This window comes from Bactrocera latifrons, unplaced genomic scaffold (genome assembly GCF_001853355.1).
Source record: "Bactrocera latifrons isolate USDA-ARS-PBARC rearing strain unplaced genomic scaffold, ASM185335v1 scaffold_65, whole genome shotgun sequence".
NCBI lineage: Eukaryota > Metazoa > Arthropoda > Insecta > Diptera > Tephritidae > Bactrocera > Bactrocera latifrons.
Window position 1 is genome coordinate 226,774 of NW_017537323.1, and position 25,240 is coordinate 252,013.

At 33.7% G+C, this 25,240-nt stretch overlaps 4 protein-coding genes across 5 annotated transcripts in view; 2 read left to right on the forward strand and 2 right to left on the reverse strand.

Annotated features, from left to right (window-relative positions):
• The window catches only part of LOC108975460 (calbindin-32), a 182,697-nt gene extending 174,913 nt beyond the window's left edge, over window positions 1-7,784 (reverse strand). For both annotated transcript variants that reach the window (XM_018943955.1, XM_018943954.1), the window contains exon 1: window positions 7,441-7,784. The gene's annotated coding sequence lies outside the window, so the exon portion shown is untranslated. The remainder of the gene's footprint in view (window positions 1-7,440) is intronic.
• Window positions 7,785-14,104: 6,320 nt separating this feature from the next.
• Window positions 14,105-17,213, forward strand: LOC108975441 (venom protease-like). Its single transcript, XM_018943927.1, has 6 exons — window positions 14,105-14,188; window positions 14,301-14,523; window positions 16,020-16,294; window positions 16,373-16,563; window positions 16,641-16,742; window positions 16,818-17,213. The coding sequence occupies exons 1-6, from the start codon at window positions 14,160-14,162 to the stop codon at window positions 17,156-17,158; spliced, it is 1,161 nt and encodes a 386-aa protein (XP_018799472.1). The 5' UTR covers window positions 14,105-14,159; the 3' UTR covers window positions 17,159-17,213.
• An 853-nt stretch (window positions 17,214-18,066) lies between these two features.
• Window positions 18,067-24,232, forward strand: LOC108975457 (tetratricopeptide repeat protein 7B). Its single transcript, XM_018943952.1, has 9 exons — window positions 18,067-18,575; window positions 19,039-19,318; window positions 19,382-19,493; window positions 19,591-20,539; window positions 20,605-21,165; window positions 21,938-22,065; window positions 22,138-22,251; window positions 22,460-22,656; window positions 22,722-24,232. Exons 1-9 carry the CDS (start codon window positions 18,452-18,454, stop codon window positions 22,852-22,854), a joined length of 2,598 nt encoding a protein of 865 aa, XP_018799497.1. The 5' UTR covers window positions 18,067-18,451; the 3' UTR covers window positions 22,855-24,232.
• Window positions 24,233-24,308: 76 nt separating this feature from the next.
• On the reverse strand, window positions 24,309-25,153 carry LOC108975458. Its single transcript, XM_018943953.1, has one exon. It carries the CDS (start codon window positions 25,083-25,085, stop codon window positions 24,399-24,401), a length of 687 nt encoding a protein of 228 aa, XP_018799498.1. The 5' UTR covers window positions 25,086-25,153; the 3' UTR covers window positions 24,309-24,398.
• Between the last annotated feature and the right edge of the window lie 87 nt (window positions 25,154-25,240).

Genomic DNA, 25,240 nt, shown 5'->3' on the forward strand with positions numbered 1-25,240 from the left:
CGACACCTGAAGAGGCGGTTGATGCGTTCAGAACACACGTTTTGGAGATACATCAATCGGAGTGGCAAAAGTGGTTCGACAATTGRATAAAAAGTGTACCATATGTCATAGATTTTAATTGAGAATATTTTGAAAAACAATAAAACAACTTTCGATAAAATATTTGTTTTTGTTCTCTAATCCTGAAATATAAAAATCTACATACGTATATTCGCTCTATTTGACTATGTCAGTCTATGTAATTTATATCCGTTGTTTATTCGATTCTTCACTCTCCAATATTTAGGGAACCAAAGACAGGTGCTACTTCGGACTGAGCAGGCAATTGAGAAGCAAAGTCCTTTCTCGACAAACGAAAACCAAACTCTATAAGTCACTCATAATTCCCGTCCTGCTATATGGTGCAGAGGCTTGGACGATGTCAACAACGGATGAGTCGACGTTGGGAGTTTTCGAGAGAAAAGTTCTGCGAAAGATTTATGGTCCWTTGCGCGTTGGCCACGGCGAATATCGCATTCGATGGATCGATGAGCTGTACGAGATATACGACGACATTGACATAGTTCAGCGAATTAAAAGACAGCGGCTACGCTGGCTAGGGCATGTTGTCCAGATGGACGAAAACACTCCAGCTCTGAAAGTATTCGACGTTCCCCGCCGGGGGAAGCAGAGGAAGAGGAAGACCTCCACTCCGTTGGAAGGACTAAGTGGAGAGGACCTGGCTTCACTTGGAATATCTAACTGTTGTTAACTCGGCTATAATCGCGTAAGCGGTGGCTACGCCAATCCAGAAGAAGAATAATAGATTATTTTCTTTTCAAAGATAATCTTCCATTTAGGGGTTATACGAGTATATATTACAATTACAATTTAAAAACAATCTATATGCCTTTGTCTTAATATACTATATGTATATTTAAGAATAGACAGAGGAAATTTCATATCGTTGCGGGGAATATTTAAGAAATTTGAAAAGGCGTTCCTGCGTGGTTGTAAGTACAAGGCCAAACTTTAAAGGCGTTTTTTCTCAAAATGGTGTTTAAAAAGTCGGTGAAAAACATTACTCGAAAAAGGCTAAGCCATTTAGTCTCAAATTTAAACACGACAACAATTGTTAAATAACGAAGATTATRGATAATCTTATAAACAATTTAAGTCCGAAATTTTGGTCAAAAAACAATTTTTTTTTTCTTTTTTTAGAAGCCGGCATTCTGCCAATAAAATTTTATTTTGCTTATTGCTTCGATTAATTACTATATTTAATATTACTTTTACGAAATCTGTTTAGTTTCTTAATTTCAGAGAATCCAGATCAGAGATATTGTGGTCTTTTTTGAGAGAAGCTCGAAGCCGAAGATCAGCCGTAGTTCCTTTTCAAACAAATATTTCTACTAATACTAAGTCGTAAAATACAGTTAAAAGATTTCGTAATATTCGTAGATATTTTTATATCAATAAATTTTCAAGTTTTCTCAAAAAAAAAAAAAAATATGGAAAATTGGCTCTTTTCGGCCTTCTAACTGTATATAACTTCTTTACCAGCATATCAACTACATGGATTTTACCATTGACTTTCTTCTTTACATATACATGAAAAAATTCTTATATGTATTTACACTATATTATATTGCTAATTGATTACTGGTTACTCATATACATTGTACATACTAGTATGTAATCCATTCATGCTTCTATTACAAATTGGAAAAACACGAGCGCTGATATTTCACGCTTAATGCATACGTAAGTGGAAAAATCTTAATTCATTATAAAGTGGTATGAATTTTGCTCCGAACGGAAAGAAATCTTTTCCACTGCTTAATATAATTCTTTTTACACAGTACACAGTATTTTGCAATAATAATCGCCTATTCGTAAATGRGTATAAACAGGAAATTCCACTGTGACGTTTAATGAGCCGCATCAAATTTATACAAACATGCTTATGCACCTTAAAAAGATATGTACATATGTATGTATATATAACTGAAATTATTAAAACAAATTTCTCTTTCGATTAAGCAAATGAAAAGCAGGAAATTATAAACTCAATGCTTTGATTGAAAAAATTATAATTTAATAAAGAACAAACAAAGCGCATAAAACCAAATAGCTGCTTATTTCTTTACGTTGCGGTCGCAATTAGAAGCAATAAAAAATGCTGTGGTCAGCGTTACTAAAGGCTTTATACTTCTCATAAATGAAAGCGAACTTTATGTACATATATATTTTTACATTTCAAAAAGAAAAATATTAAATTTGTAAAAGTAGCTGATTGGAAGTTTTATATTATATTATTTCCATCATAACTTGCATACGATACGCCGCAACTTAAACAGTGGCGAATAAAAGAAATAGAAGAAACAACTACTCACATAACTGGCATATCTAAATAGAGACCAAACATTAAGCAGCTACAATATATCAATGAGTTATCTACTATTATGTGATCCAAGTAGATCAAGTGTAAGTCGTGTCAAACTATCATGTTATTTTTGTTCAGTATTGTTTGGAAAGACTTACACCTGGACAAGGTTTGCAATACGTTCAACTTTATTATGAAAATTCACGTTCTGTGAAGAATGTGCTTCGCGTACTATTCGCAACACCATCACTGTAGGCTTTTGAAAAGTTTCAAGAAGGTTCGACTTTTCGAGCCAAATTTTGTTTCAACAAGTCTCATTTCTGGCTCATTGCTATATAAACAAGCGAAACTGCAGTTGGCATGAAGAGCAACCTGAAGAATTTCAAGACCAATGGTTTGGTGTGGTTTGTAGGCCGGTGGAATCATCGGTTAATATTTCTACGAAAATGATAGCGGTAAGAGCTTAATCTTCAATGGCGAACGTTATTGCGCTATGATAACCGACTATTTGACGCCTGAAATTGAAAGTCGGGATCTCGGCGACATTTTTTGTTTCAACATGTTGTTTCCACTTTCCACACATGGAATCAATCAATAGATTGACCAGATAATTTTACGTTAGCCTTTTCCCTGTGAGGATATGTCTAAAGTCTATGCAGACAATCCCACTTCGATTCAAATATTTGAAAGAGATAATCTTCAAAATATAAATACCAAAAAATGTTCTTTCGAATGATAATAAACATTCGCCATTAGAATTGAAGCTTCTGTTTTTTTGCTTCAAAAAAGTAGGGAATCTCGAAATGGATCAAACTTTATATATATTCACTTTTATTGAATCCAAGAAGCTAGTTTTTTTTGTAGCTTTCAAGTGAATATTTTTCGATACCAAAGTGGATGTGACGAACCATCAACGGGCTTAGTTATTTTGACTAACCACTTCCGATTCATTGCATCAGAAATATTTCAAAATTTCGTAGTCATCAGTTGAAAATCTTAGCTTAACTCAAAGTTTGAAATTTCAAAGCGAATTTTTTGAGCAATCCAAAAGAAACAATATAAAAATGTAAACAAGGTGTGTTCCAAATTAAACAAGAATTTTTATAGATTTTTTAGAATCTGCTATCTTTATCGATTGCCCAGTGGGAATAGTGAAGTTATTGCGTTTTAAGTGTCAGTATGTTTGGGTTATCGGTGCGAAAATTAGCCAATATTAAATTTTGTTTTAAAATTGGTAAAACTTCTACCTAAACRACTCAATTGATTAAACAAGTTTATGGCAATGATTGCCCATTCCGTTTCGACGTTTTACAAGTAGGTGTGGGGACATAAATGACGATCAATATATGGGCCAATCAAAATCCGTGATCACCAGAAATTCCATCGAAACTGTACGTGAATTTATCAAAAATTAGCCGAAATCGTCATGGAAATTCATTGAAATGCAGTTGAACATCTCCAAAACATAGATTTATAGCATTTTGACCAAACATTTGGGCTCATGAAAGCTGTGTGCACGGTTTGTTCCGCACAAATTGACTGACGACCAAAAATTGCTCAGAATCCAACATTCGAAGGACGATTATTTTATCAAAAATCACATTTTAACCATTAACTACTCTCCGTATTCACCTGATATGACACCGTGCGACTTCTACCTTTTCGGAAAAATGCATTTGCCGATAAAAGTAAAGCGTTATGCAGACGTAGAGGCCATTCAAAAGGCTTGCACCGGCATACTGGCGGCCATACCGGCCAACGAGCTAAAACACTTGTACGACATGCTTTTAGACCGTGCACAAAGCTGTATTGAAGCAGAAAGAGACTATTTTGAATAAAATAAATTGATTTTGCCGAAAAAACTACTTTTTCTGTTTTTTTTTTTTAAGTCTTGTTTGCTTTGGAATGCAACTTGTATATCCACCTTAGGCATAAAAGTTAGTTGTGTAAGCAAATGTGTAGTCACAAATCTCATCAGTCTTAACTCAAGTTTGTTGTTATTTCTGTCTGAGCATAGACAAATGTTGAACTCATAGTAGTCATAGACATGCAAAACTATTATTATTACGGTATAGATTCTTTTTAATTCCCCAGTGGATGAACACTTCAAACGCTTTAATCAAGTGTCCAAATAAAGTGAAAATATATAATATTTCTCAACTCCTTCCATATCTACTTTATACCGATTTGGTTTCTGGTTTCATTAATTGTTTATGCAAGATTAATTTATTTCCGGTGAATACTCATTTGTAATTGCGCTGGCCCTCGTACCTTGATTTGTAGAACTAATAGAGTCCCCACTTTCAGGTCAATTCAATATTTATTTAAATGTTTAAATTTCGATATTTACGGCTTTTATTGTTTTCTTATGAAATTAAATTAATAACTCGTGCGTTGTATGAGTGAGTGTCTCTTTGAATTTTTATTTGTCTGCGCTAGCACAATTATTTTCGGCGTTTGTTTTTCCTGGCAAATAACATTTCTCTTTAAATTTAAATGCACTCTGATTCAGTGCATTATTCATGTTGGTGTCTTGTTTAGAAATTCTGTTGGTTTTATGTCTTCTTCAAATGACTGATGTTTTTTTTTTCACCTAAAAGCAGTATTAAGAAATAACCTCTTTACTGGTCCGATCTTACTCAATAATGTAACACATATACATATATGTGTATAAAGTAGTAGCTTTTGAAAAATATATTTCCACGATAAATAACATGTAGCACGAAATGCTAAAATCTTAATTTAAGACACGAAAATTTGCTAGTTTTCACTACGCGTTAGAAGGCTTTTTAAGTTTAATTCTTTATTTCCAACACCAGTGAGGAAAACTTCGAAGCTTTCCAGTTAAGTTTTTAGTAAAAATTTTATGGCAAATTGTTGAAACATATTTATTTAATTCGTCATAAAATTAAACCCTATAGAAAGAAGAAAACACCCAACACTCGGCAAAAAAAGACTTCCAATTGTACATTTGCTTAAAAAAATTAGTAAAGTTAAAAAAAAATTTTAAAGGTAACTTGAAACAAGTGCAATATGAATAAATTTATCGAGTAATGTTCACACAATAGAACTAATAACGTACCGCCAACAATTTCATTCTGAAATTAAGCTAGGCTAAGTTCGCTCTTTTTGAACGCGTTTTTCTCGAAACTGTGTTGTAAAAGCCGGTCGGCAGGATTTCATGAAATTTTACACAAGTCTTTGGGATATAATTTTTAAAGAATTGGACGAAGGATTTTTTTTTTACAAAATTTTTACTTAAATGTCTGCCAAAAATTCCATTGTCAGTGTTTTTCCTTCATTCAAGTTCTAAGTTAAGATTTTAAATAAAACAATTATTTTTCCACTTTCGATAATTATGTAAGGAGTTATCCAGCCAACGCGGGCGAATCTTTTYTTCAAGGGGTCTCTCGAAATAGCGTAGCAATGATCGAGCTTAAAATATCTTAACTTCAGAATTTCTTTGTTAATAGTGTATGTTTGTAAACAATAAAAATTCTAATAAAATATCGCATTTTTATATGAGAAAAAAAAATTAAAAAATAATTATGTTTTTACCCGAGAAAATCCATATAACCCCTTAATATTTCTTCGAATAGGTGTTGAAGGCAGATATAAATTTCTTGATGCAAAAAAATTATATCTCATTATTATGAGATAGGTACGAGTCTCGACTTTTTAATTGTAAAATTTTCTTCGTTTTTGTCTCTAACATACATGCAAGTATGTTTTATAGTACATAGTTTACGTTTGATTGAAATAATGTTTTCTTTTGCATTTATATAATTCAGCAAAAYTATATTTTGATTTTGTTTATGATTTTCAACTTAGTTTGGATAAAATGCCATTACAAATTATTCGCTCTGAAATAAACGCAAATTTTCGATAGCAGTTTCCTCTACGGCGAGTAACCTGAAACAGTTTTGTAGTAGGTCTTACTGTGTGTTCAAATTATTCATTGTGCAGTCAATTGGTTGCAAATAATTAAAATATACCGTTTTATTTTATTAGTTCTTTGGTTGACTAACTTTCTTATATGCCACTCACAACTTGAATATATGATCAAAAGCTCTTTTAATGATTGTTGGAACTTCTTTTTTATTGCCTTCCCATTAGCTTAAGGCGCAGAAGGAAGAAATATTTTAGATAGGCCTCGCAACTACAATAATCAAATTTCCATAACTTGTATAGAATTGTTCTAAAATATAAAAGGGTAAATACCATTTGACATTAGACCTGTCCCAATAAGTGCCTGCAATCCTGAGAGGAAATTCTTGCTTATTTCAACTCTAAGAAGAAATTTTTATTAAAAATTTAAATTTGAATGTGTGTTAGACCTCTGATCTGCATTATGAAAAAGGTTTTAGATTATTTATAATTTATAGAACACATTAATCACCAAAAATTTGGCAAAAGTAGGTGGAAGTCTTTATCATTTTCTTTACAGCGTTCACAATTCAATGACCAGTGGCTTCATTTTATAATCATAAAAATGTAATAATTATTAATTTATAAAATTGAAATGTTAGTCTTATTTAAATTGAAAAATTGGATGCTGGTACAAAACAAAAAACAAATTGATTTACCATTTCAAAAAGAAAACCAGAAAAACGCTTTTGCAATACTTAGAAAAATAAATAGTTAATAGAACATTATTTAAATGGAAATAATTATTTTTCCAAAACTAGTAATTTTTAAATTTACAATGTTCAGCAACTTTCGTACAAAATCTCATACCTTACAGACAGGAACTGAACATAAAAAACACAATTTTTCCGTGAGGCAATTTTTAAGTTACGCATACGACCCGGTGCACAACGGCATAAATTATTTCCTATATAATTTCATATAAAATACTACTCTACTTTAATTTTCATAAACAACGCACACAATARTTTTAGCTCAAAAAAGTAACTAAAACAAATATGAAGAAAAATATCGGACAGTTATTTATCAACCCTACTCACAAGCAGCAGAATTTAACTGGCAATGGGTTAAAAATAAATAAAACACCCTCAATGGTGGTAAAATGTATACAAAGATAAATACGCAAGAAATATTGAAATAAAATATACCCGTGARTTGGAGAGCAGTTGTTACGTTTCCTGCTTAACAGTTCGTCTGCTGGCCGTTGGCTTGCGTGTTGGCGTGCACTTCCGCTGAAACTTTGCTCACACCACTTAATTGCAGATAAAATTTACTTGTTAAATCTTAAAATTTTTTTTTGCACAATTTGCTTTCCAAATATATTTTTTTCACGCCGAAAAAATTATATTTAATTTTTTTTCCAAAACTTAGTTTATAATTTGTGTTTTTTTTTTCAAAAAATATTCTTATTAACACTTTCTTAGAATTTGCTACACAAGATTTTCAAGAGCGCGTCGCTAATAGCGTTCAACTTCTGAAACGTTTGCTTTGAGAATCCTTTGCAGACTGTTTAGTTTATGACCAGAAGCAGGGTTTTTGCTTAAAAAATTCCTCTAACGGCTGATGTTGCAACGGCGTAAATATGTGTGCTATGTTGGCCAGCAGCAATTCACCACAGCCAAAACAACAGCACAATTGGCCAAGAGAGCTTTTCTGAGTGGAAGCGTGTACTTTTTTCTTGTCTTATTTTTTTATTTTTATTTTTTGTATACCGTGCGTGTGTTGTGCGCTAAAAAATATTCCTGGGCCTCCGTTGGGTGTGCAACGGGGTACAAGCAAATAACAATAAAAAGGCCAAATATCACCCAGCTATGAATGAAAATGTGATTATTTTCACTTTTGAGCAGCAACATGTTGATGCAACAAATGTTGCTGTGACCAGCGGGGTGGTTGTAAGGTAAACTGAGTTAAGAACCGCATTCAAAAGAATTACTATATTTCCCTATTAGTTATAGTTGAAAATTATGTGACAACGAAGATCGTAAAAGTATAATAATACAACCTTCAAAACACCAACAGGTCTTTGTGAGCTTGGTATTTCTATTGAGACCTTAATTTTTTTTCTTTGTTCGTGTTTGAGATTTTTTTCCTAGATAATTTGTATTTTTGTATATACAAGACGTACGGGAATTACAGGGCCCAAAGCTGTAAAAAGCTGCTTTACAACGTCTCCTATAATATTTCCTAACGAAATGTTGTAGAAATTAAATAATAACTTCAAGCAGTGAATGACAAAATTCTCATTACAAAATCTCACTTCACCGATTCTGAATTCTCATGAGACATCTCAGAAAGACCAACACATTTTGAGTTGTATATATTATTTTCTTGAGAATTAAGAAACAAGTTATTGTTAASCATTTAACTTCATTTCTTCTTGACTTAAAGGCGGTTTAATCTAAGATTTGATTTCTTTCCAACTTATAGTGAACTAATTTACTGTAAATTGCTCAGTTATTAAGTTTAATCTCCTTCTATACTTTTTCCATATTTATACTTCATTGGTCATCTTTGCTCTTTAATAATAATGCAGATCTTTTCCAATGCAAACCCAAACAATGGAAATGTCACACTAGATTTTAAACGCGATAACTCAGAATTTTCGAAAATTTGTCAATTATTATTTTATGCTTTCTACACACTGTTCCTCTAATTCACCACACTGTCTTCTAGACTCCAACCACGTCCTTCCAAACCAAAATTGTTGGTGCCTTGACAAAATTATGCTCAGCACTCATGCGCACTAAAGACGCATCTTTACAAGTAAATTTAAAAAAAAAGCTTTTTGGCATCTCTTTCTCTTGTTCTGATGCTCTCTTGGCATGCTTTATTTCACAACAAACTGTTGGACGCGGCTAGCAAAACAACATAAAAAACAAAATAGCCAAAAATACATACAAAAATACAAACAAAACAAAATAGATACTTGAAGAGTACGGAAGCTAGTGGCTAGTCGTAGACGAATGACAAGCTTAAAACATAAAAGAGGCAAGATACGTTAACAAAGTAAAAACGTAAATTCAAAACACTGGGAGTGATTAAGATGCTGGAGGTTTCTTGAAGTTGTTGTTCAGTGATTGTGGAAAAACCGTATTTGGTAGTTTAGATGTTTAAGTAGCGGATGAGGTATTTTTTTCTGTTCCTTACAATATTTATAGAATCATAGCTAAAAGTACAAAGTGAACTGCAGCACACCAATGTTAGAACCAATTGTCGACGCACTGTTGCCACTCTGATTGAACTACATCAAAAACATGAATTGAATCACCCATGCAGTCGACTGCTATTTACTTCCGGGCTCTTGTGCGTAAACTCCCGTTATCATCCGTTAACCCCCGTCATGAGTCATGGACGTATTAGTGAATGAACCGCTATCATATTTTGTTAACATGTCTCTCGACTAATCGCCACTAGTATTTTTTGAGCGATTGACAAATTGTGTGGAATCCAACGCAAACAAATTTTTTTAACTGGCCCCATTAATGCCCATTGTTATCTCAATCTCTGTTTGCGCACAGCATAAATAGTTTCCGGAACAACAACTGATTTTAGACGCCCTTAACGAAACGCGTCTTGGAGTGATATGCAACCTTCATTTAATTCACCATACCRTTGCTTAACACTGGTCCTTGAWTGAGCYTCATTGTCAAGTTAAGCCATGTCGCAAGTTRTAAAAAAWTATCGTGCGAAAATKTTCGCAATTTAATTCCATTTATTGGTTGAGGAGAATATTTTAAGTTACTATATAACATAATATAAAGCAAATTTCCAAAGCGATGGACTTGTTTTAATTACAAATATTAAAATTTCTAAAACTTAGAAAGGAAAAGTTGAAATGTAGAATATTGAGTGATCCTCAAATACGGCAATTAATGAAACGGCTATGGCTGCTCCGGAAAGTGAAGCTTGGATTAAATAATAATAAGTGAAGCTAGGTAAATATATAAAGCACTAAGTTATAAAGAAATTCAGAAAAATATGCTCGCAAACTTTCAGATTCAAGGAGCAAATAAATGACCAAGTTTGACTTAGTCTATGCAACCACCTGTATAACTTTTCGGGCAGTGATGAATAGAAAGAGCAGCTTCAGCAGGGTCGAAATAAAATAAAAGAAAAACATTAAAGTCAGATTTGTGTTGGTCCTTAAAAAGAGATTGTCAACTGTAAAAATTGCTCATATAAAGAGTTTTTTTTTAAATAAAACGTAAGTCTTCGATGTATTCTTGGTTTTCAAATAAAAATTGACATTATAAATATATATATATTTGAATTTTTTTTCATTATTATTATATTTTTTTCTTTTTTTATTTACCTAATGTAAAGTAGAAATAAGGTTTTAAAAAAAAATGAGAGGAAATCTTATAAAATCATTAATAGTTTCATGAATAGGGAGCTCATATATGGTGTATATCCAAAATCGATATTATATCTTAAACAACAAAACCAGTGATATAAAAGTTATTTTAGACGTGGGATTTTCATCGGCACCTTCGAACATTGTTCAGCAGAATTGCAGTATTTGTAAGCGCATATTTTAGGGATGTTCATTTTTTTTAACGAGATATATAGGGTGTGTTTAAAAATAATGGGAATTTTCTTTCTTTTTTTTTTTTGATTTAATGAAAAACAAATATTCATTCGTCTCAATGATGTAATAACTAACACAACTTTCTTAGCAACAGCAAACAAAAACTATGAGCTGCTAGATCTCAAAAAAGTCAATAATAGAGAAATAGAAAAGATTGTAAATTAAAAAAAGGCATGTAAGACGACAATGGCAGATAAATCGCTCGCTTTCACTCAGCTTCAATTGAAATCGAGGAAGAATTCAATACTGAAATGTATATAAAGAAGCTCTGTCCAAATTCTAACAATTAAAATTCCCTTTGGAAAGCAGTCGCCTCCAACATGCCTATAAGTGACTTGGGCGGAAAGTGACGAATTGTTTTGCAAATCACATAGAAAGGGTRTTTCAACCTAATTGCTTAAAGAACAACCTTAACCAGCTGGCTAACGGGWCACTCGAGTCTTTTAAGACTTCACCTTCTGAAATTATTAGAATCATAAAAGAACTTAATGCAAAGAAGTCGTCAATACATGATTATATTACCCMAAAAATGCTAATTGAGTTACCAAATATTGCTGTAGAGGTGATTTTTGGCAGATTATTCTGATAGATAAACTTAGGAMAGACTTAACACAGCGGCCTTCATACCGACCAATCAGTCTTCTACCTTGCCATCCTAAGATTTTTGAAATAGTATAACTATCAAAAATGTCTCTCCATAGAGAAAGTAAATGGAATTACTAATGAAATAAAAAAAGCATTTGGAGACGTAAGTCACGCGTTCTATAAAGTGTAGCAGGAAGGTTTTTTATATGATTAAATGTCTACCTTTAGAATTGTGTARAACATTGGTGTCTTATTTAGATAATAGACAATTTRTGGTTAAAAAAGAAGTTGGGCAGTGATTTAGGCCCAACTCTTCTTCTTCTTCTTGATTGGCGTAGTCACCGCTTACGCGATTATAGCCGAGTTAATAACAGCGCGCCAGTCGTTTCTTTTTTTCGTCCTTCTATGCTTGGTCCTTCCAATGGAGTGGAGGTCTTCCTCTTCCTCTGCTTCCCCCGGCGGGTACTGGGTCGAATACTTTCAGAGCTGGAGTGTTTTCGTCCATCTGGACAACATGACCTAGCCAGCGTAGCCGCTGTCTTTTAATTCGCTGAACTAAGTCAATGTCGTCATATATCTCATACAGTTCATCGTTCCATCGGATGCGATATGGCCGTGGCCAACGCGCAAAGGACCWTAAATCTTTCGCAGAACTTTTCTCTCGAAAAGTCGCAGCGTCGACTCATCCGTTGTTGACAWCGTCCAAGCCTTTGCACCATATAGCAGGACGGGAATTATGAGTGACTTAAAGAGTTTGGTTTTTGTTTGTCGAGAGAGGACTTTGCTTCTCAATTGCCTACTCAGTCCAAAGTATTATATATACAATCGTTAAAAGAGTTCCCATTCAATATTATGCACCTAAGAAACCCAGCAACGAAGTGTCTACTTAAATTTTATTGTCAAAAACACAATAGCGGCTGCAATAGGCAAACGTATTCTTTTCTTACTTTGAAAGTTTTATTGTACTTTTTTGCAGCTGAAAATTAATAATGTTGACAGTTTTACTCTGCAAATCCCCATTTTTTCTGAGCACACGTACCATATATATATACGCATTGTAAAACCAGGGTGTCGTAACTCACTTATTGGAATGATCATTAAGCGTTGGGATCTCTTGAACATGAATTTTCGAACTCAAGAATAATTGCAAAAAATCATTTCGCCCAAACTCTTAATTAACATGTTGAACAACTACTACCTACCTACCGCACATGGAGTTTATGCGATATATAAAAAGTGTGCACATATAATATTATAATAAAAAATTAATATATTTATACTAATATAATATTTTTAAGTATCTCTATATAAATTAACTTGTTTGAAAAAATTGGTAAATATATATTTTTTATTAAGAACACCCCTAATATAATAAATGTAGGTACTTTTTAAAAGATCAAGTCAAATATTTGGATTGCTGGTAACTGCAAAGCGTGCTCTCAGCTATTATTCAGTGTGAATTCCCACTGAATCATAATAATAAGTATAAACAATAAACACACATATTACAAAGTTTTCTTTAGCGATAAGAGCRCATCCCCTTTCACGAGAAGCAAATGCTCAAATTTTATGTACTAAAGCTGGTTTGATAAGTCAGTGCCTCGGCGATTAAACATAAAATCACAATTTTCCCGCTCAAAATTATATTTTAAATTTCTAGGAATTCTTAAAATTATCAACAAATTTTGTCATTTCAGCCTCTGACGTAAGCTTTACACATATTTGTCGCCTCTCAGAACCATTTAGCTGGCCCTAGAGAGCAGTTCCTCATCATTTCATCACATGTTCACATTCTTTTTCTTTTTTTGTCTATCATTTGTGGACTTTATAGTATAATATATGYACCGCCTTTTTTGGTTGACTTGAGTAACTCCTGAACCTAATGTTGCATATGGTAACTGATGAATGAGTTATTTTAATATTTACTAAGTTCGGCTTTAGTGATGATTTTTTGAAAAAGCAAAACAAGACTTTTGCCAGTCCGTCTACACTTTAAAGGAAGACTTATCGAAAAGCCCTCGTAAATTTATCAAAAGAATGAAGAAAGTAATGTAAGTATGAGAAATCTCAACTGTTATATACCCAGCACGTTAAACATATTTGGGACTTACACGAGTTGATTCCTATCTGCACGTCTGATAAGTTATACAAAATGGATAGAGAGTTTTAAACACGCAAATTCAGCAAAAAAAATGTTGCGTAATATTATTTCAAGCACTTTTCTTTTCAAGTTCTCACAGTCGCTAACTGTTTTGGGCAATTTTCCTAGTTTATATCGGACGTTGAAGGAAATTATTTAGATATTGGTCTCTACATGTTGCAAACATTCACCAAACAACTGATTTTGTTTCTAAGACCATAAGAACATTCTTATACCATTAAAAATAAGCAGTTTCCAAAAGTCTCCACTTCAGTTCAAATGAGCTTTGCGCCCTCCATCAGCAAAGCACACAATTAGGCGCAGAGCACCATAATACTAACGTTGATTAGTTGTATTTGGTATAAAAACGGCATGCTGAGTAACCCTCTCTTTAATCATACAGTCTCAAGCGAGTAAGCCAAGCACTATATATACATAAGTCAGTAAGTAAGACTTGAATTGAATTTTTGATTTGCTTAGACGCTATTCTATCATTTCACTTTGAGCTGTGTCAGCGASTAGACCACTGCAGCTGTGTTAGCTTAAAACTCACAATGACGGACCAAATGATTAATCGCTTTTAGTAAGTAGTAATTAGAATTATATTAGCAACAACAAAATGCTATAAACTCAYTGAAGTTATTTCGTTATAAAACTATTATGTATATTTATGATCTTTCTTTTAATTCGCAAAGTTTGACGCTGATAATAATGCTGAAAATATTTCTGCTCACCAATGCTGTCGGTAATGAGCAGATTATTTTCGAAAACGAACTTAAAGATGTAACTTGCCGATCGCCAAATGGCTCGCCTGGACTATGTCTACTTTATACAGAATGTGCCAATCTAACAAATTGGAGAATACAAAATAATATACAAAATCCGAATGAAGTGCAGAAAATGTTTTGCAAAAATGATGTAAGTACAATGAGCATAAAAAATTTCAATACATACATATATATATATATATATATATAGGGTGATCCATTTCGTGGTTCCCTACTTTTGTTTTTAGAGAAAAAGCACAGAAACTTCTAACTTAATGTAAGATGTTTACCATATTATCATTCGAAAGACAATTCTTTGGCATTAATTTTTTGAAGATTATCTCTTTCAAATATTGGTCACCGCTACGTCTCAGATGGTCCATACGTTTAGTCCAATTTTCGAAGACTCGTTCGAGCATTCGACCGGGAACTGGCGATGGACACGCGTAATGTTTTGTTCCAAGGCCTGAATCGAAGCAATATTTTCCGCATAGAYTTCAGACTTTATATATCCCTACAGCAAAAAATCTAACGATGCGGTCACATGATCTTGGTGGCCAGTCGACCGGCCCAAAACATGAAATTATCTGCTTACCAAGGTGTTCTCTCAATAAATCATCTTTCCAGCGGCTCATAAACCACACCAAACCGTAATTTTTTCTGGATGAAATGGCAGCTCTTGAATCTCTTCAGGTTGCTCTTCGTCCCAATGCAACAAACTCGCTTGTTTACATCCCCCTTGAGCCAGAAATGAGATTCATCGCTGAACAAAATTTGGCTCGAGTCTCTTGATACTTTTCAAGAGATCACAGAGTGAAGTGATGTCGCTTGGGAGGGTCAGACTCCTTCAGTTCTTACACAAGCTGCACGTTTTTAATTTAATATCTCGACATAAATACGCCAAGTCGTTCCTTACGTCAATCCGAGTTGCTGCGAACGACGCCGAATCGATTCTTCTGCATTCTACTCAAGCCCAAAAAGAATTCGCAGTCATTGATCAGCGGAGCAAAGTTTTTAAAGTCCCCTTTCTTTAATTCTTAATCAGAATATTGGTAAAATTTTATTCAAAGCAAGGGATTGGTAGATGTAACGACACATCTATCCCAATATATTCTACGGACGCCATTTCGAGTGGTTGACGATTTTTATCGAAATAATGTGGAAAGCTCGGCATCATCTATATATAACAAAACTGTATTTCATAGTAGTGATCCAGACTTCCAAACGGTTGGAGATCAGATCAGGGAAGAAATCTACTTTTACGAAGTTCCAAATATCTCAACGAGATATGATAAAGATGTCTCGTGTTCTTAAACCCATGTTTACAACTTCGAAACGAATATTTATCGCTATCTTTGCATTTATCAATATTAGAAAAATAAAACTTTTTCCCGATCCAAAACAGATACTTCTACGATGTATCAATACCAATAATGCTTTCTAAGGCTTTCAACACCATTAAAGCTGATTACCAAAATTTTTCGAAGGAATCCCAGATTTTGTTTCACAAACTGACATCCTTATATAAGTAATAGCGTTATCGATTACCACCTCAGTGCATTTCAATAAACAATCGTGTTAATAAAACAATCATAATACAGAAAATTCCTACTAAAGACTTTTAAAAATATCCTTTATTTATAATAGCAAATCCACCTTTGCTGTAATCGAACCAATTATTACTTCCCCGCCACCAATTACATATCACAATTAAATCCTAAAGGCTTGGCAATACTCGAGGAAGTGAAATGTAATCGACTATCAGGGGATCGTGTTTCCAATGGAAAAGCAGTACGATTAGGTCAATATCCATTTATGGCACTACTAAAATATAACGTTAGTGGTCGCCAATTTTTATGTGGTGGTACATTGATAACCTCTAGATTCGTGTTGACGGCTGCCCATTGTAAAACAAATCAATTGTAAGTCGCAAATACACTTGCAGTTTCATATTTATATCGTTAAATAAGAAATCTTTAAATCTATATAAAATCGTTTAGAATTAGTGTGCGCTTGGGAGAACATGATCTCTCTACTGATGTGGATTGTATTAGCTCTTCGATACGTCTATGTTTGCCGCCACCGGAAGATTATGAAATCGAGAAAATCTTCGAACATCCTCAATATATGATTCCCCGCCTTACGCATGATGTGGCCTTACTAAAACTGAAGCGTGAGGTGAAAACTGAAGGTAGATTCGATATGGATTTTTATTTATTTTTTGTTTTAATTTTTAAAATAACGATATAATTTATATGCTAATTTCAGTACATATTAGACCCATTTGTTTGCCAATTTCGCAAGTCGTCTACGATCATTGCGATGAAATACAACACTTTAACATTGCCGGCTGGGGACGTACCGAAAATAGTAAATCTATTTTTTTCCGAATTAAAACACCTATAAATATTTAATTTATAAATTGTTTTTTTTTTTTTTTCAAAGGTCTTAACACAAATGTTTTGCAGCATGCACAAATTCCCCGTCAACCACGTGAGGTTTGTCAGAGGATATTCGCCACAGCCAGCGTAAATATTACCCACGATCACATTTGTGCTGGCGGTGAGAATAAAATCGATACCTGTAAGGGCGATTCTGGTGGCCCTCTGTTTGCAACTGTGCCGTTTAAGACATTCAATTCCGTGACAATAAAGCGTCAAGTGCAATTTGGTGTTGTTTCGTTCGGTTTGAGCGGTTGCGGTGGTGAAAATGTAAATGCGGCTGCCTATGCAAATTTATTTCAATACATGCCATGGATCACAGAAATCATAGGGAACAATACATGAAGATCTGTAATGCTGTATTGTAACATATATTTTAAAATATAATAATGTAAAATTACTCTACCTCATAACTACCTATACAAACATCACAATTTATAACAAAGTTTAAGAATCGCTAGATAGTTCTATATTGTCCTCAAGTAACAATGTGGACAAAAAATAATTTAAAATGTATGCGATGAGACGCATTTGCCAATTCACAAACAAATTTTGCTTATGAGGCTAAGCGATGTTGGGCATTTGACAAGCAAAAGTCGTAATTTTTATTACTTAATCCTTTATTTCTATTATTTATTTCAAACACACATTTTTAAAATATGTGTATGTTTTTATTTTACTGAATCGGTTAAGATAAAAAAAAAAAAACGACGCTATGAAAAAGCAGAGAGACACGTGGAGAGTGAAGCGGTCATTCTGAAACCCCCTATGTTTGCTTCGCTTCGGTTTTAAGCTATGAACTGTCAAGCAAAGCGAAAAAAGTTTTATGTAAGTCAGACATTCTGGTCTGATCAGAGCTCGAATGCAATGTTTATATATAATCAGATGTGAGGTAAATGAAGAACATAATTTTAATTTAAGATTTTAAAGAAATATATAACAATCGTATAAAATAGAAATCTTATCATAATAATAATATAATTTGAGGTAAAACTATTTAAAAAATCGCACTTAAATGAAAGAACCTTAAATAGAATCAAAATACTATAATTTATCATTATATTATAATATGTGACAAATAAAACATCAATAAATTTGTTCTTTAGTTATTTTACTGATAGGAAAATTTATGAGAATACTCAAGTCGTATGAAATTCGGAAATTGAAAAGAAAATTAAAAATCAGACTCACCTTGTATTATTTACGTCACACATTGCTCCCTTTAAAAAAAATCAAGTCAATAAAATCACAGATGACAGCACTGATAGCAGTCGTGAAACAGCAGCAGTAAGAAAGGAAAATTAGATTTATAAAAGTTAAAATTACTAATTGCCAACAATGTGATGTCAATTAAAATTAAAACAATAATTTATAATATACCCTAAACACGTCGTGTGTATAAGGAACAGAGTGTTTAAGCCGAAAGAAAATAAGTAACTTAGAATCGACAACAACGACGGTGAAGAAGAAGACCTCAGTTCAAGGAGGAAGCGAAGTCCAACAATCTAAGGTGTCGCTAAATTTTCAATTCACAGTCACTAAAATCATTATCACCATACGTAGATGTGCACTCTAGTGTAGTAACTTTAGTGTTTCTTAAAAAAAAAAAAAACAAATTTTGTTTTTCAATACAAAATAATGGCCGGCAGAATGCGTAACACAACAAAAGTTGAGGCACTTATTGAGAGTTGCCGAAGTGAAGGGAAATGGCAACGAGTTATCGAGCTGACGGAGGAGCTCAAAACAGGTTCGCCAAATAATGGTAAGTGTGAAGTAAATGTATCAGTAAACTGTTTAATTGAATTAAGCTAATTATATTCACTATAATAGTTCTATGTGCAAATACGCTAACAAAAACAATGCTGATATGAATGTGAGTAAATCACATACCCAAAGTAGGGAAATAGTGTTAATGACAAAGTTATTATGTCATCAAACACAACAGCAACAAAACACGGTTTACAAACAATAAAAAATAGCATCAGCAATCATATGTGGTTACTGTTATCCGCGTAAGAAAGGGGGGCAATATTGTGTGGGGGCATAGCGCAAATTAATGCCGAAAGTAATTATAAAATAGAAAACAAAAGTGGACTTTTATTGTGAAAAAGTGATTCATATTATTGTGTCATTTTCATATTAAATTGTGCTTATTTTGTTTTTTTTTTCAAATAAAATAAAAATTTAGCAAAAAATTTTAAATTAATGTAATTAATTTACTTTAGAATGCCTTGCGAATTTCCTAATTGGTGAGGCAAAACTTGAAAACTACCTCGAAGAAAATGCTCCCATCGAAAGTAATTTTGCCAAAGCCAAAAATGGACTGCAGGACGCACGCCGCTGTTTACATCTAGTAACGGGGGAAAGTGGCCAGAAAGCAGGCATAGCTTTGGATGCATATTTGCTGTTGGCAAAGCTCTGCTACGCTTGTGGCGAATATGAGAAGAGTTTAGAAAACTTTGTTAAAGCGGAGCTAAATACCTTAGCTGAAAAAGAATTGACGCTGTAAGTTAATAACATAAAATAATATTTATTGCAATAATGTTTATATGTATAAAATTATTACAGACGTAGCCTGAAAATATTAGCTGAATCATATGCTATTAAAGGGTTGTGCTTGGAAAACCAAACCAGTAAACCTACGTCAAAATTCAAAAAGGCCGAAAAGGAAGCCGAAATGGTAGATATGTGAAATTTTGTAAAAAAAAATTGTTCAATTATTATTGCTTCAAAAATTAAAAGTGTTGCATTAATCACTATCTAATTTCTTCCATCAGATTACTTGCTTCGAGCGTGCCACAGACTTAGGTCTACTATATCTTCAGGAACAGGATATTGCGTCATATTCATCTGCGACCAATAGCGCAGCCAATTCCGGATCGATGCTAGCAATAAATTCCACTAGTAATATGGGTGGACTGCAATCCTCACTAGGAGGTAGTAGCTTAACTATAAGCACCACTATACCTGCCAATCCATTAGAACTAAAACGACACATGGGAGCCATACTCGAAACAGCATTGCAACGCGCGCCAATTGTACTTATCAAGGCGGGCAAATTGCAAGAGGCAATCGAACGCTACCGCACCATGCTGAATGCCATTGAAACGAGGACGACGCAGTCCTTGCGCTTAACATTAGCGCGACAATTGGCTGAGGTGCTGCTTCGCGGTGTCTCGGGCACAATTTATACAGCACCCTTCACGAAAAAGCCCACTGGACAGGCACTTCGTTCGACCACAACGAAACGTTTGTGGAAACCGCGTAAATATGCAGCACGTAATCAGTTTACACCACGTAACCATCACGAGGAAACACTATTACTACTACTCATATCAGAAGCATTAGCGGTGCGTGACACGGTGCTCTCACAGAGTCCTGAATTTCGTGTGGCGCGTCAACATGCTATGGGTAATGCTTCGGCAGTCTACGATCTGCTTACACTTGCAACCGTGCGTTGGGGTTTGGTGAATATGTTGCAGGAGTCCTTTGAAAAGGCACTAAAATTCTCCTTTGGCGAACAGCATGTATGGCGGCAATATGGTATAAGTCTAATGGCCGCCGGGAAGCATGCCCATGCATTACGTGTACTACAAGAATCCATCAAATTGACGCCAAGTGATCCATTACCCTGTTTGATGGCAGCGCGTTTGTGCTACGAATCTTTAGCATTGATCAAAGAGGGGCTGGACTTTGCGCATCAGGCGCTAAAGCGCGAAACCAAAGGTGCATGTTGGCTAATACTTAAAAACTAAAAATCAAATTTAAATACAACATTAATTTTATTTCAGGCATACGTCCAACGCGGAGTCAACTTTTCGTCGGTATTGGTTACCAGCAATTGGCCATACTGACAACGCTTAAATCAGAGCGTGATTCCTACAATAAGTTGGCATTGGAGTCACTTGAGAAGGCTGTACAAAACGATGACAACGATCATCTATGCGAATACTAYCTATCATTGCAGTATGCATTACTTGGTAATATCGCGGAGGCACTAACACATGTACGCTTTGCATTAGCATTGCGCACTGAACATGCACCCAGTTTGCATTTATTCGCTTTATTGTTGACCGCATCGCGTCGGCCACGTGAAGCGCTRGCTGTTGTGGAAGATGCGCTGGACGAGTTTCCAGATAACTTGAATTTACTGCATGTAAAAGCCCACCTGCAATTGCATTTACAAGACGCCGAATTATCGCTGGTATCGGTGCAAAAGATGCTGGCCATTTGGCGTGAATTGTACGAGGGACAAGTGAGTGTGGAGGAGGAGAAGCATTCTGATACCAGAAGTATTGTGGTGCACATGAATCCAACAGCAGTGTCGTCGCAAATGTCAGATAAGGACTCAAGTAAGTTGTGAACAGCATAGGTGTTGCGCTTTAATTATTTACCACATTTGGGATTAAATGACATATTAGACAATAGCCACAGGGATACTCATAAATTTTCTTTAAAATTGTGTCTAAATTACTTTATGAGTAAATTTTTTAGACATATTTCAAAATTATTATTCGCATGAAAAATCAGTTAAAGATAAGTTAATTAAATTTTAAATATCAGAAAATAAAAATAAAAAATGTATCGAAAAAAAATTATAGTATCACTAATATACTATGAATCATTTCTCTCGCATTTAAATAAAGCATCACAATTCATAAAATTATTTTGTATAAAACTTAGTTGATAATTTTTACTAATTTTTGTTTACTATACTTCAATATGTGTTACCAAAAACTATCTAATAATTTTTACTGTTGGCCACTTTTGCGCAACAACTTATTTGAAATTGTAAGTGTAACTAGTTACTTAACAGTTTTTTATACAAAAAAAAAACACTCGGCTATGCTTGCTAAAAAAGACACCACACAGATTTCTGTTCCAGTTGCTTTAAAATAATTTTGTTATATTCTGAAAAAAATTAACAAATTTGCTCACTCACGTACACTTTACTAACCTATTACTGCTATTTAAAAAAAAAAATTACTGTTTGGCTATTCAAGCCTTTACTTGCCATTCACTAAGCTCTTTCAAGTTCGAGTTGCGTTTCTCTTTTTAATTTTGTTTGTATTTGAAATACAAACAAAAAAAAAATATAACAAAAAATGCTCCACTTTCCAACAGATTCTGTGTATGCTGCTTCTTTGGCGGCAGTTTCGCGTGTTGAACAAGCTTTAAGTGAAGCAGCCAGCTCACTGAGTTCTTTTACACCACGTCCGGGACCGCAGCGGCCATGGATGATACAGATTAAGGTGGGTTATTGATTATTAATTGCTCATACACTTCAATAAATATTAAAATTACACATCTTCCCGATTCCACAGATTTGGCTGCTGCTCGCCGATKCGTATTTGAACATCGAACAGCCGCATGAGGCATTGAATTGCATACAAGAGGCATCGCAAATATATCCGCTCTCACATCAAATCATGTTTATGGTAAGATGCAATTTTAACTTAACCTGAAATTATTTTGATTTATTTACACATCTTGTTTACTATTGACAAAAACAAAGTGTCACAGAGTAGACTTTGTACAATTTTCAATTATAAACTTTTTTGCAGAATTTTTTAACTATGAAATCTTCGAAATGTGTTTATATATTTATATAAGAAATACTAATAACAACGCCCATTTTGTTTGCAGCGCGGTCAAATTTACTTATATCTAGAGCAATGGAACGATGCGAAACAGTGTTTCCTTAACGCCGTTTCGGCCAATCCAAATCACACAGAGGCATTACGCGCGCTCGGCGAAACACATCACGTGCTTGGCGAACCACGCCTGGCGGAGAAGATGCTGAAGGATGCAGCGCGCTTAGATCCCAACTGCCCAAAAATATGGTATAAAATCTAATTTTCTTAAATATTTTTAACTATAATTTTCAAAACTTTTTTTATTCTACTAGGTTCAGTTTGGGCAAAGTTATGGAGACACTGGGAGATTACACTGCCTCTGCTGATTGTATGGCGACTGCATTGCAGTTGGAGCCTACATGTCCCGTACTTCCATTTACCTCAATACCACTGACCTTCGATTGAGTGTGACAAATGATGCAATGTATGCGATTTATATTATTTACAATGTTGGCAAATTGTGCAGTGATTTAGCGGCACCCTATATTCATTAGTAATTAAATCGTACATATAACAATGCAGTTCATTAAGCACTTGCGTAGTATGTATAATGTAAGCGTAAATATTTACTTTAACTTACTTACTAAAAAAAAGGAGTTTATTGATGTGTTGTATTATTAGCCAATGTTACACTAGTTAATTGTTATTTATATTGTACACCGTTACATTTTTTTTATTTATTCATTAAAAATTGTATATCGTAGACATTGTAAATGTAATATATGTATATTTGTAGTTAACTTAAAATTCTACATACTGTATATTTGAAGGAAGTTATAAATGGTGGTTAGAAAAATCAGTTGATTTCTTTTTCAACCACAGCAGAGTTTACCTTTGGTGATTGCAATATTTATTCGATAAAAAATTTATGAAAATACTGTTATTGACGCTGATAGTAATAAATGTGTGTTTCAGGTATTTATAGTTATACATTTATCTACATATATATATACATATTTAGTATATTAATTATATATACATACCTCCTTCGTAAACATATGCACATATAATAATTAACTGAATATTATTATATTGAAAATTAAAAGTCGTAATAAAAACCAGATTTACAAATATATAACCATCATTCCTTTACACCTTGCAGTAACTAGCAACAATATGTGCTCTACATACATATGTTATATATTAAAAAATAATCAATAGTTATGCTAATATTACAAAATTAATAATTTATTATTATTAAAATGTTGAAACTAACATTTCAAATTACCAACAAAATATTCAAAAAAGTACATTCCTAAAATATGGGTTTGAAATAGTTGGTATGCAACTCTGTATGTTTGAGTTCTTAATTAGAATTATTCAGTTCAAAATGTGAGTTTGAAATACGACTTTATTTAAGTTTATTTAACTTGCTAATTAATATTGTACTAAAATATTTTAAAATTCCTAACTAATTCATGAGACTATGACAAAATTWAAAAMAAAAAAATSCCGAGACTTTAATTTCTGTAAGGATAAAATTATTGCTTTACTTTTTGTGAAAAATAAATCGATGATCTGAACATCCAATTACTATTTAACTAAGCCACATTTTGTTAGTTCAGTTTGTTGAAAATGCATTAAATTTTACAAAAATTTCATGAATTAAGGTATTAAGYAGAAAATTAATTTTTAATTGTCAAATTGTTCACCCTAATTTATTTATGTGTTAAAACATATTGAGGGTGTTAAGATATATCACTAAGCCATTATTAAATCGAAGTATGCATTTGTACTAACGATTTAACAAATAAATATATAGAATTTTGTGCATCGCAATGTAGCTAATTATTTTTACATAAAACAAATTAGTGGCTACTCACCAGTCTGGAAAAATCACACAATAAGCAGCATAACTGTTCGTTTAAAAGCATATTTTCTATTTTCTTAACATTCAGCATTAAATATAGATGTAAAAGATTTAAATAAATTTAACAAAGCTAAAGCAGTTAAAAATTCTTTGCTGCCTCCAATGCTTTTTTCTCCTGCTGCTTTTCCTCCGCTAACTGCTCTAAATGCTGCATTTTTAAATGTAAGCGCCAATTTTGCATCTGTTCCTTGTAGGTCATATACATAGCCACAACTGCTTGTCCAGCTAACACCGCTCCTAGTAYCGGCAATATAGGTCGCGTCATGCCYTGCCATAGTTTAAAGAGTTCAAGTGGCTCCTTCGTTACGGATGGCAAGCGATATGTGTAATGACGTGTGGCAAACATGAAAGCTGCRAAAGGTGCCAATAAAGTTGGGTAGCAAACGCCAACACCACCTTGTAAGGTACCTGCACGTAATTGCAAGCAAAGTGGACAATCGTTATTTTGACCCAATATTACATATCTTTGTACCATAAATTTGTGTGACAACACTGAAAACATGGCAGGTATGACTACAATTGGCAGGTATGTAGATGCCTTGCCATAATTGCCTAGTTTTAATTTCCGGCGATAGTGATTGTTAACGTAAATGCCTGTAGCAGCTGCCATAGCTCCTAGTATGCCTGGTCCATAACGTAAGCTCCACACATCCCAGCGATTTTCCCATCCCGAAATAACACTCCACTGATAAGCTAGTGCTTGCTCCTCACTAATAATTACAGCATCTTTAGGAATCTCCTCTTTGCGGGCATGTGAAAGTGCCATTTCTATGAAATGCAATTGTTACGTACGTCTAYGATAATGTGTTTTAGGTTGACCTTATAGAACTAGAACAGCTGTTTAGAAAGGGTGGTGGGAGGTTTTGTTTATTTTTCAATCTTTGCGCTAGTGGGGGTGCCACTTTTTTTAAGTTTTGTGAC